The sequence below is a fragment of the Mustela lutreola genome, chromosome 10, assembly GCF_030435805.1.
Source record: "Mustela lutreola isolate mMusLut2 chromosome 10, mMusLut2.pri, whole genome shotgun sequence".
In the NCBI taxonomy this organism is placed as follows: domain Eukaryota; kingdom Metazoa; phylum Chordata; class Mammalia; order Carnivora; family Mustelidae; genus Mustela; species Mustela lutreola.
Window position 1 is genome coordinate 86,229,297 of NC_081299.1, and position 12,665 is coordinate 86,241,961.

Consider the following 12,665-nt stretch of genomic DNA (forward strand, 5'->3'; position numbering starts at 1 on the left):
TCAAACAAAATTCCTACCCCCTCCAAGGTCTTACATGATCTGGGTCCCACCTACCTCTTGAACTCCTCACTCCCTCTCCCAGCCCTACTCCCTGTGCTCTTCCAGATCCTCGAATACAGTCTTGTAGTTCCCTCTGCTTACAGTGCTCTTCCCTTCTGCGATGCCTTTTATTTTTCAGATACCTACTTAAATTACCCCAACAAAAAGGATTTCCCATATGACCCCACAGAAATTAGCCTATTCCTGTTAGTCCTTATTTTTTCCCTTACAGGCCTACCAAAATTTTAAATTTGTTATTTTCTCTTTGATTGATGTGGATCTCCTCTACTAAACTATAAACCCCATGTTTTATCATCTAACATACATCCAGCACGTCAGAGTTCTTGCCATGAGATAGATGTTTCAAAGATATTTGTTGAATGGACAATGTCAGTCTAAGATATGCCTGGTCTTCTCTTGTGACCCCTAAGCAAAATATTAGACAACTCTTTACCTTATTATTTAATTGGTATCTACTATATTGTAAAGTAAGCTAGAGATAGGAGTGTGAAGGACAGCCTACAAACCTAAAGAGTAGATTTTTCTTTTTATTAAAAAAAACAACAACATTGTGAAGCAATGTATGAAAACACATGAATGAAGTGTCAGCAGTTAGGAAGAGATATAACTTCTGATCTGGGTAAAAAATGACTGCATCACTGAGAATGTGGTATTTGAGTTAGGCTTCAAAAGATGGCTGGACTTCTGACAATCAGATATAGAGCAAAGGGCACTACAGATGAAGGATAGAGTTTGAACAGATGTATAGAATGAGAAAGCAGATGATCAGGGAAGGGAAGCTGGTTGGCATGAGTGTGAGCTTTAGGACAAGAAGGACAGGCAGAAGGGAAAGTTGGACAGTATTTTTCATATCTGGCCAATGGATGGAGGTAGTAACTCTCATTCTGAGCTCAAATAAGATTTCCAAATTGTAGTTTCATAAATATAAATTTAACCACAACATGGGTCTACATCGGGACCAGGCAATACGTTACTGTACTGAACTGGGAATAAAACGATATAAATATTGGGTTAATAATTAGTCATGTCGACATGATGAAGCCTCCGTAAAAATCCTTGAACTATGGCATTCAAAGAGCATCTGGGTTGGTGAACACATCTATGTGCCGGGAGGATGGCCCATTCCAACTCCAGGACAGAAGCTCCCATGCTTGGGACTCTTCTCTCTTCATGTACCTCTTCATCTGGTTGTTCCTCTATAGCCTTTATCATATCCCTTATTATATAACAAACCAATAATTGTAAGAAAAAAAAAAGGAAACTCAAAAGCAGTGCTTCTCATACTAGTGAAAAGCTAATACTTTCTAAGTTTTAAATTGTCATGGAAAAATAGTTCTGCAAAATGCAATCAAAATTAGTGATTAGAAAAATAAAATATGGGGCACCTGGATGGCTCAGTGGGTTAAAGCCTCTGCCTTCAGCTCAGGTCATGATCTCAGAGCCCTGGGATCGAGCCACACATTGGGCTCTCTGCTCAGCGGGGAGCCTGCTTCCCCCTCTCTCTGCCAGCCTTTCTGCCTACTTGTGATCTCTCTCTCTGTCAAATAAGTAAATAAAAAATATTTGGAAAAAAAAAAATGGGATTTTGGCTGGAATCCAGTGCAATAAGAAAATCCTAAGAGTTTCAAGACATTTAATATATAGGTTTTTTTCATTACCTTTTACTATTTTGTGGCTTAGAAAAAGAAAAAAAAAGAAAAGAAAAAAGCACTCCTGGGTGGCTCAGTGGGTTAAGCATCTGACTTCAACTCGGATCATGATCCCAGGGTTCTAGGATGGAGCCCCACACTGGGTTGTATGCTCAGTGGGGAGCCTGCTTCTCCTTCTCCCTCTGCTTGTTGCTCTCCCTGCTTGTGCTCTCTCTTTCTGCCTGTCAAATAAATAAATAAAAATCTTGAAAAGAAAAAAAAAAGGAAAATAGGTACTGCTAATTTGGAGAAAGACTTACTTTTACAGAAAACAATTTGGACATTTTAAAATATGTGATTGCACAATGTCCTTTGCAACCAAGTATAATAATGAAACACAGGGAGAGGGTGGTGGGGTTATGGACATTGTGGGGGGGGTGTGGTGTGCTGTGGTGAGTGCTGTGAAGTGTGTAAACCTGGCGATTCACAGACCTGTACCCCTGGGGCTAAAAATACATTATATGTTTATAAAAAAATTAAGGAAAAAAAATTATGTAACACAATCTCTGGTATACCACATTGATGTAAACTACTTTTTTTTGACAGACACATGCACATGTAACTCCATTCCTTTGAAAAACATCCTTGGTGGTGAATTCATAGTGACTTAATTGTCCTTATGTTCCTTAAATCTGTGACATAAATCTTGGGTCACCAGCTGGAAACAAAGAACTCCTATGTTTGGCTTGACATTAGAGATTGATGATGCTTAACAAGACAAGTAGAAACCTACCTTTTTAGTAACAGGGAAGAAAAGAGCTCCCAACAGATATAAGAAGTTGAAATTTGAAGCTGGACAGATTTTAAATTCAAGGCAAGTGACAATACTGCTAAATATGAGGTGATTAAAAAGGGGGGGGAGTCTAAGAAAAAAGAAGTAGAAGATGTTTGTGATTTACCTGCAAAATAAATGGTATGTATGACTCTTGATAATATAATAAACTTATTAATAATAATATAGTAAAGTTATTTGATGCCCTAAGTTACCTTCTAAAAGAACAGCAGGAACAATGATACAAACTTTAGAACTGACACTAACTAACCAATGCAAGTGATACATATCAAGCAGATTTTCTTCATTAAGCTCAAAGATAATTAAAGTTAATGAAATTTTAGAACCTAGAGAAACATAGTCCTTTATTAGGACCTGGCAAGTAAAAGGTTTTAAATATAACAGAGTAATTCTTATTGATTTTTTTTAAAAAAGCAAATAAATTAAAACTCAAAATACCTGCTTTTACTTACCCAAATGGATCACCAACCACAAGGAATGCAACATCACTGATATCGGCATCCTTTAAAATATTATCAGCTTCTTGTTCCACTTCTTCTCTATCAGCAAGAATCAATTTTCTTCCATAAAACTCTTCCTACAGATTTAAGTTCAATATCAAAATGAGAGAGCAGGTGACCATTTCAACACATGTACATGTACACACACACACACACACACACACACACTATCAATCTTTGTCTGGGGCTGGTGCAAATCTTGGCAACCATCCAAACACAGATCATTGAATAGGACTCCTCAGTGAGCTAACACTCTATATCATGTTGCAATTAAACTCTGTCTTTGGGGCTATCTTAATATCCCAAGAGGAGGTAGACCTAACATCTGAGGCTTTCTGCATTTTAAATTTACCTCTAAATTTGAGTCTAACAGATCAGGCAGAACATTGTAGAATGAACAGAGAACAAGCATGCATGAGCTTTATTTCAGAAACAGAATAATACAGACTATGTTAAATAATAATTATATACACACATGGTAATTTAGGTTTTATTAAATTTTCCATTGGAAAACCTACAGGACCCTGGCTAAAATAAAAGGTAAATTCAATAAGAAAAAAACCAGAAAATTAAGATTTAGTTACCTACAAAAGCAGCAAATATTGCTATATAATTGCAGGAAACATTAATTTAAAACTGTCAGATCCTGCTAAAAAGGCAGACTTGCAGAGAAAAGAAAAAAAATTCTAATTATAAAGGAAGGCTCTAGGATAAAGTGCTTTGTGAACCAATCCCCTGAAGTTCAACTCTAAAAAATAAACCTAGGAGGCTGACCTTAACTGGAGTGGCAGCATGTAAGTAGAGAGAGTGAACTAGTGTGCTAATGGTCATGTGGTAGTGGTTACAAATGATTATGCAAGGTCATGAATCTTATTAACTGATTTCCTGTGGAGTATTATGTAATTCAAATATAGTAAAAGTGAATGCATAGACAAATAATATTTCTTACATGCTGAGAAGTCTGTTTGAATTATTAAGGATTATATCAGATGTCAAATATTACAAGGATTGCTGTACTCAATAATACCTGTCAAGCAAAAGAGTAAATAAACAAATAACTAAGCATTTGAAGATAAAGGTCATAGTACCAATTCTGATAATTATTGCCTAATACTTAACTAGAATCGGTCCCTAAAATGTGAAAAAAGATCCTTTCCCTTTTTCTGCATATCTTCTCAGAGATAATGCTCTAGAAGTTCCCAATGACAACAATGTTTGATGAAAAATATTCTCCTTATTTTCACTTTTACCATGTTATTTTTTCTTAATCATGAATTTGTATATAACTTACTTCAATTTCATGAGCCCAGAAAACTTATTAGTGGCAGAACATTTATATTCACATATATCTAAGACACATATGATTACTGAAAATTGAAGGAAATGATTATTTTTTCCTGAACAAACACTTAAGATCAAAAGGCACATGCTACTAGCTTAATGTTAGCAGTAATCCTAAATCCTATCCAATATTTTATAAATGATTTAACAAAAAACCCCACTCTCAAGACTTCTATCATATATCTCTCCATATTTATCACTTATCCTACCTAAGAAACATTTCATCATTTAATTGAAACACGTTTATTTTAAAAAAATTATCCACATATGCACACCTGTGCACACATACCCAAACACTCCAGTATAACCAAATGGCTGATCCTCCTAGGGAGGGGGGAAGTTAAAAAGAAAAGAAAGCACAACCAGTAAGAAACCTGGTATTACATTCTTTTTAATTTATCTACCTGGTTATTTATTCATTCACTCACTCAAAGAAGATTTCTTGTGCACAACCTCCACACCAAATTCTAGGCCTGATGTTGGGAAACAGTAGTGAATAAGACATATGTGGCCCCTGTCCTGTGGCTTATAACGTTTAGTAGGGAGTTACCTACCACATCATTAAGTGTTTTAAGAGCACGGAACCTAGTAAGAGTCAGGGAAGGGGGGTGGTTAAAAAAGGGTAGTATTACTTAACAAATAGTTTTACATTTATATATTATTCAATGACTGATGAGACAGTTTTTGTACAGTATCACCCCTAATCTTCTCCACTCATGAAAATCAAGGCAAAACTCAAAATTCATTCCTGCTTTAGGGTGACAGGTTTTGTAAGGAGGACAGGGTAAAAATTCAAAATTAAAATTGCTTTTGGGTATTTCTGGAAGGATACGTAAGCAATTAGCAATAAGTGCTTCCTGGAAGGGGAACCAGGATAGAAATCTTTCAATACTAAATATACCATTTAGTATCTTTTAAATTTTATGCCATTTAAAGTATTAACTTTAGTTTGAAAAAGTATTAATTTAGTTTGAAAAAAAAAAAATAGAAAAGTAGAGGCTAGAAGTAGGATACCTAAACAAGAAAACAAAACCCAAAGAAAACCCCAAACACTCTAACACTGAAAGAAGGAACAGAGAAGTAAGCGCTTACGAAAGGGACTGAAAAAAATTGGAAAAGTACAAGTAAAACCAAGAGAAAGTAATGTCATGAAAGCCAGTTTCAAACAGTGATTAACTATGTCAGAAGTAAAACAAGAAGTGAAAACTATCCTGTGGCATTCTCAGCTACTAAATAATTGTTCAACAAACAGAAATATTTCAGAGGAATGGAAGTAAACTTGCAGGAGTCTGAGACATGAGTGAAGTAGGGACAAGAAAAGTATACCACTTCTTCAAAGGGCTTTGGATAAAGAGACAGAAACAATAATAACTATGGAGAAGAGATGTTGAAAAGGGGAGAGATTTCAGAATGAACAAAATCTGAATATGGTCTCAAGATGAGGGGGGAAGGATGTTAATATATATCAAACATAACAAAGAAAGAATAATTGATGGGAATAAGGTTTCAGAGGAAGGAAGAGGTTTGGAAAAAACACACCTAGTAGAGTTGTCTTCAACACACTGAGAACCTCATCTAACAAGTCATTTTCTAAGACTTGGGGTAAGACAGATTCAGATTTAAGGGAAGGACAAATGGGAAGTTAATAAAGGTCACAGATGATTGCCTCAGTTTTCTCAGTGGCAAGTCTGTCTCTCCACTATCAAGCCACAGCAGCTGGATAGGAGGACAAGGACAGAGTGAGCTGGTATCCAGATGAAGTAGATTAGGAAGAAAAGAGAGGGAAATGACACACTGGAAGAAAAGGAAATTATTTTTGTGATGCCCAAGAACAAGTATAGCAAATTATTATGGTTATCTCCTCCATGCTTTTGCTCACAATTATTTTTTCTTTAGTAAGGAATACTCTTTTTCTTCCCTTTACCAAGTCTTATCTATACTAACAAAATTGTAATACGTCTACATTAGATCACTCTGCGTCAGGCATAGTTCTAAGAACTTATGCATATGAATTCATTTAATCTTCACCACAATCTATGAGACAGTCCCTATTTTTATCTCTGTTTAAGAAATGAAAAAAAAGAACACAAAGTTAAGTGATTGCCCAAGGTCACAGAACCTTGGTTGACTGCAAAACTTTACATGTACTACAGATTAGACAGAGGGGTGGCTGGCTGGCTCAATTGGTAGAGCATGCAACTCTTGATCTCAGAGTCATGGGGCTTGTGAGTTCAAGCCCCACGTTGGATGTGGAGCCTACTTAAAAAAAAAAAAAAACAAAAGACAGGGGTGCCTGGGTGGCTCAGTGGGTTAAGCCTCTGCCTTTAGCTCAGGTCATGATCTGAGGGTTCTGGGATTGAGCCCCGCATCAGGCTCTCTGCTCAGCAAAGAGCCTGCTTCCCCACACCCCCTGCCTGCCTCTCTGCCTACTTATGATCTCTGTCAAATAAATAAATAAAATCTTAAAAAAAAAAAAGGCAAAAGACCAAAAAACCAAATGAGGAACTGACAGAGCTTAGTGATTGCCTCTGCTTTCTGCATGATAGCTACAGCCCCAAGGTTAGCCCCCTTTGGCCAAAGCGGCTTCATCTATTTACCCTACCGAGCTGTATAAATATTAGCATTTTCTATCTAGACCATGAAAACGAAAAACAAAACAAAAAGACTGGGATGCATTATTTTAAGAGACAGCTCAAATACCATCTATTCTATAGTATTCTCTGACCACCATGACCTAAGGTGATCTTCTTATATGTATTTCAATTGGAATTAATAGCCGGTAATTACTTAATATCTGAGACAGCTTCTACTATTTAATTCATGAAAACAACACTGGCTTAAATAAGATCATCTAAGTTCTTCCCAGCAATATAATTTTACAGTTTCTTCTTCCCACTGTTGTCATGAATTGTATTTAAATCTCCCATTATTAAGTTTTCCTGAGTATAATACAGATGAATCATGAACTACTTGAGACCAAAGACCATAGCTTATGCCTCTTTGTATAAGGCACTACAGGTATATTACACCAAATGGCACATAAAATTATAATTTATTCACAGAAAGTGCCCCAAAATTCAAAGTGTATACACTAAACCTCTTTCCTGGATTCAAAGTCTCTAGTTTAATTAACTTTTGAATAATACAGAACATATATATAATACTACCTATTTGGCAATTTGAAAACAACAGCTTTCAGTGTAAAAAAAGATAAATTACAGACTTTTAAAAAAAGATTTACTTAATTATTTGAGGGTGCCTAGATGGCTCAGTCAGTTAAGCATCTGTCTTTGGCTTGGGTCATGATCTCAGGGTCCTAGGATTAAGTCTCACATCATGGGGCTCCCTGCTCAGCAGGGAGTCTGCTCCTCCTTCTCTCCCTCTGCCCCTCCCCTGGTTGTGCTCTCTCTTGCTCAGTCTCTCTCTCAAATAAAATCTTTTTAAAAAACCATAAAAAATAAAGATTTATTTATTTATTTGAGAGAGAGAAAGAGATATAGCACAGGAGGGTTGGAAGGGGGCAGAGGGAGAGAATCTTCAAGCAGACTCTCCATGGAGTGCAAAGCATGACTGGGGTTCCATCTCAGGACCTATGAGATCATGACCTGAGCTAAAACCGAGTCTGATGCTTAACCAACTGAGCCACCCAGGTACCCAAAATTCAAGATTTCTTCAGCAACATCCATGTATGCCATTTATAAAATACTATTTTGTGTCATTATTGATAAAAGCAAGCACATATTCATGAGGAAAATAGACTTTTCCAATCTTTTTTATCTGCTACACAATAATTATCTAGTTATTGAAACCAGATTATAAATATAGGTATGAACACATAACAATTTTTCTAAAAATCAATTTCTTTTTAAAAAAAGGTAAAAATGAAAGGAAATAGAGTCACTGAAGAGAAAGTGGCTCTGAGATTTTACTAGGCAATATAAGGCATGAATTTATTTATACCTTACTTTATTCCAGAAAAGAGTCATGAAAGGTGGCTGATGTTGCACAGCCAGTTGCTCAGGGAAAAATATGAACTAAGGACCTGGAGGAGGTTATGAAGAGCAGACCAATGGAACTTTGTGATACACAAAGCATTTTGCTTGAATCCTACCTTCTCTTGGGACATTTTCTGAAATCATTATTTTGTAAAGCTATTATCCATCCTGGAGTATAGACAGACATTCTATGGTATAAATGTTAAAACTGGGGCTTCTCAACTCAGGACTGTCTTGGCTTATATTCTGTCGCTATCACTTATTGTCTGTATGACCTTGGGCAAGTTTCTCTGTGCCTATAAAATGTGAGTAGTAGTTACAGAGCGGTAATCCTGTTCTACATATAAAACACTTAGAACAGTACATAGTAAGCCTTCTATAAATATTAGCACTTATTATTGTGAAGGAACAGACAGTCCAGCACCTTAACAAAGTACACGTAAGTTACCTGTAGGTGAGGCTGGGCCTAGCCCCAACAATACGTTTTGGGGAAAAAAAAAAACATGTAAAAATTATAGCAACCAAAATTACCATTTAGCTAGCACTTAAAGTTTATAAAGCACTTTCAAATACATCATCTTAATAAAATCCTATATAACCCTCCAATTGGTTATTGTCTCCATTTTCACAAATGAAGCTACTGAGGTTTAAAGAAATCTGGAAATGTCCATTAACAACTACCATTTCTCAACATTTCTGCTACAGGTACTATGTTAAGAACCTATGAGGTAGGCATTATTATCCCCATTTCACAAAGTAAAAAAACTAAGGCTAAAGGACTTGTCCAAGGTTGACATGGTAACATGTAACAGAGAAGACAAAGTCAGGTCCAACTTTCCTCTATGCCATGCCGTGATACCTTATCCTATAGAAACGCTGACTTATTATCTGTCTCTATTCTCTTGGATGAATTTAAGTTCATTCTAGTTTTCCTTGATCACTGGTAAGAGAGGAATATTTATTATCTTGAACTGAGATATTTTGGTTCCAACCCAACAAATGAGAGTCAACAAATCAAAGCTGGCCATTAGACACAACTTCCACATCAGTGCATGGCCAATTCAAGTAGCAGTCTTTAATTCCTTAAGATTTTTTTTTTTTTTTTAAATATTCCTTAAGATTTTTGAAGTAACTTGGGAGAGGAGAATTCTCTGGGCTTGTGAATCGGAGAGAATAGAAGAAATTCTCTAGGTCACGTTTTTGTTCAGAAGCCTTGATAGACCAGCTAAAATCCTCTCCCTCCTCCTATAACATATCCATCACTCTCTTCATCTTAATTTACATTCTATTTGGAGTTTGACAATGAACCTGAACTACTTAACCCCTCCTCCAAAGTGTAGAGCCCTTAACAAGAGCAAGCTAAATGTATGATACATTAACAAATCCTAAGGTATTTATTAAGTTCCAGGCTCACTCTCTCTCTCTCGTAGAGAGTCTCATAGGAGACTATGTATATTAGCCTTACAGGCAGTCTTCTTAAAGTTAAGACCTCTCTGGATAGGGTACTGACAGAAAGGCGATTACCATTCCCTATGGAAATACTTCAAAGGCAGAAGCTTTCAGCTTGGTTTCTGAATATATAACCAACTCATTAAGGCTATGTCAGTACCTCATTAGCGCTCAACTCAGAAAAAAATTTGGCTATCTCAAGAAGTAAGGGATTTTGATAACTATCCCCAGGAGTGTAAAATAACTTTCCTATTTACTAGCGAAAGCCACAAAATTAGACTTGTAAAGTAAGACAAAGCACCCTTTCATTTTCCAAGTCACTTCGTTGTTGTATTATTCCCATTCCTGTGATCCTTAATGAGCAGGGATGTATTTTAAAGGATTTAAACAAGTAGACCTGAAAATTGGGTTCAGCTTAGCGTAATGAAAATCAGCTGTTAGCTTTCTTCGGAGGAACTGAAGAACCTTAACCACCTACCAGGACTTCCTTCCCTACAGTCAGGATTGAAGTATAGGCTTCTAGATACACTCGACTGCAGCGTCTTACAACTTCCAGGCCCTTGACTGTGATGTCCTTGGCATCGCCCAGGCCCAAGCCGATCAAATAAAGCATTTCAAAGTCCAGGGGGATGAAGACTGCAGGACGAAGTGAACAAGAAAAACAAGCGTCAGCTACACGGAAGATACGTAAAATCTGGCGATGAACACGAAAATGAAAACCAAGATAGCACAAGAAGGAACGGCAAGTCACAAGCGAGGTCTGAGGACCTTACTTCACGCCTCTTAAATATGGATTCTGGGATGAGTTTTTAAAGAACCCCATCTCCCTTTTTTCTCGTTACACCAAACTAAGAGCACTCAGTTACCCTCTAAAAACTGCAGTTGGGTCCCCAAACTGCTAAGTGCAGCCTTTCCGAAATACCAGCTACCGAACGGGCGGATTCACGCAGAGCGAATACGCACGCCGCCGGCCTCACCTACGGTGCCGCAAAATGATGGCGCCTTTACTGCACTTTACGACTAGCTGGTGGGGCGGGCAAGCCGGCCTCTTCTGGGGGGCGGGGATTAGAGAGAACTGGACCAGAAGCGGCTGGCCCGCTGCTGGGGCGGGGAGGGAGAGGTGAGTTGGCCAAGGGAGTCCATCCAGAGCCCCCCAGCATGACCGCTGGTAAAGGACGGGGAGTACCCGCGGGCCCCTTAGCCCGTGGCTTTACACACCCCCATCCTAGGACAGGGTAAGTGCAGGAGCTCTTCGTCCGGGAGGAGCTGGCCCCGAGGTTGGCCGCGCAGCCCCTCGGCGTGCGCCTTTCCTCTTCCAGTCACACGAATGGGTGGCGGGTGGGAGGGACTTTTCTAATTTGCCCGGGTTTGCCCGAGTGCAGAGATTTCCAACCTCGCCTTTGCATTCTGCTGTTGTTTAACCAGCTGCCTCCCTGGTGAGGTATCAGTTTGGCGAATCTGGCCATCAGTGTGATCCTGATTTCCCAGCGGGGCGATGATGCTTGGGGTTTGCCCCCAACCCCAAGACCTCATTCCGGAGTGCCCCGAGGGGTGTGACTGGGATATGCCTCAGTCTTCCTCATTGTCGGGAAGCCCAGACATTCCCCCCGCCCCGGCCATGCCCCTGTGCCTAGAAAAGTGACATTTAAGAGTGCTCAGGAATTTCAAACTTCATTTGCTTCCACTGGGGGAATTCCTATCAAGTGGTTGGTTAGATGTAGTTCCGATATCGGAATGGTTTGTTTTGACTGTAAATGCTCTTGGTAAGGTCACTGGTGACCTCATCCAAGTTAAAAAGACAATTTCCATTGTTTATCTTAGTAGGCAGTGTTGATTATTCCCAATTTTCCTGCTACTTTTCAGACAATGCCTTGAGTCTTTTTTTTTTTTTTTTTTTTTTTTTGCCCAGCTCCTGTTTCTTAAGCCTTTATTTTGATTTTTTTCCCTAGTTTCCATCTACCCTTTGCATCTCTCATTTAATACAGTTTTCATGGCTAAACCTATCCAGTATCATTACATCCATCCATCCTTCATACCAACACCAAAAAATAATTCAAAATGGATCATGGATGTAAATGGAAAACATAAAACCATAAAACTTCGTAGAGAAAAAATACATGTGATTTTACTTGGGCAAAGACTTTTCAGGTGCAACACCGAAAGCATGATGTAGGAAAGAAACAATTAAATTGAAGTTCAGTGAGATTAAACGTATGTCCTTCAAAAGGCACTGTTGAAGACACGCAAGGGAAGAAAATATTTGGTAAAGGACTTGTATCAAGAATACATAAATAACACTCAAAAGGCAAAAATAAGAAAACACCTTAAATTTTTAAAGAGGCAAAGAATTTGAACAAGAATCTCAGAGAGAATAAGATAAATCCCCAAAGGAGATACACTAATCTCAAAGAAGCTTTGAAAAGATGCTAAACATCATTAGACATTAGGGAAATAAGGAATAAAACCATAGTGAAAAACTAGTGCATACCTGTTGGAAAGACTGAAATTGAAAGCAATAACAAAATAAAACTCTGAATATGTAATTTTGACTATCTTTAGTATTTTGCTGACTCACATTTTAGCCTCCCATTCAGACCTCCCCTTCAGCCTCCTGTATTTAACTTTCTGCTGGAAATCACCTAGATAACCCAGAGGCATATCACATTCAACACATCCAAAGCCAAACCCATTATCTTCCCTTTCAGCTTGGCTTTTCCTTCTATATTACCTTCTTCAGATGGAAGGCATTATCATCTTTAGCCAGACACTTGGAAGTTACCCCGCATCAAATCTAACATATCTGCCTCTCTTAATATAAACCATGCCTACTATCACAGTG

General features: G+C 38.0%; 1 protein-coding gene across 2 annotated transcripts in view; it reads right to left on the reverse strand.

Annotated features, from left to right (window-relative positions):
- Positions 1-10,828, reverse strand: part of DPH5 (diphthamide biosynthesis 5) — a 34,735-nt gene extending 23,907 nt beyond the window's left edge. For both annotated transcript variants that reach the window (XM_059136865.1, XM_059136864.1), the window contains exons 1-3: positions 10,693-10,828; positions 10,305-10,462; positions 2,994-3,118 (exon numbers count right to left, since the gene is read on the reverse strand). In XM_059136865.1, the coding sequence (XP_058992848.1) occupies positions 2,994-3,118; positions 10,305-10,439 (260 nt within the window). In that variant the 5' untranslated portion in view covers positions 10,440-10,462; positions 10,693-10,828. The remainder of the gene's footprint in view (positions 1-2,993; positions 3,119-10,304; positions 10,463-10,692) is intronic.
- Between the last annotated feature and the right edge of the window lie 1,837 nt (positions 10,829-12,665).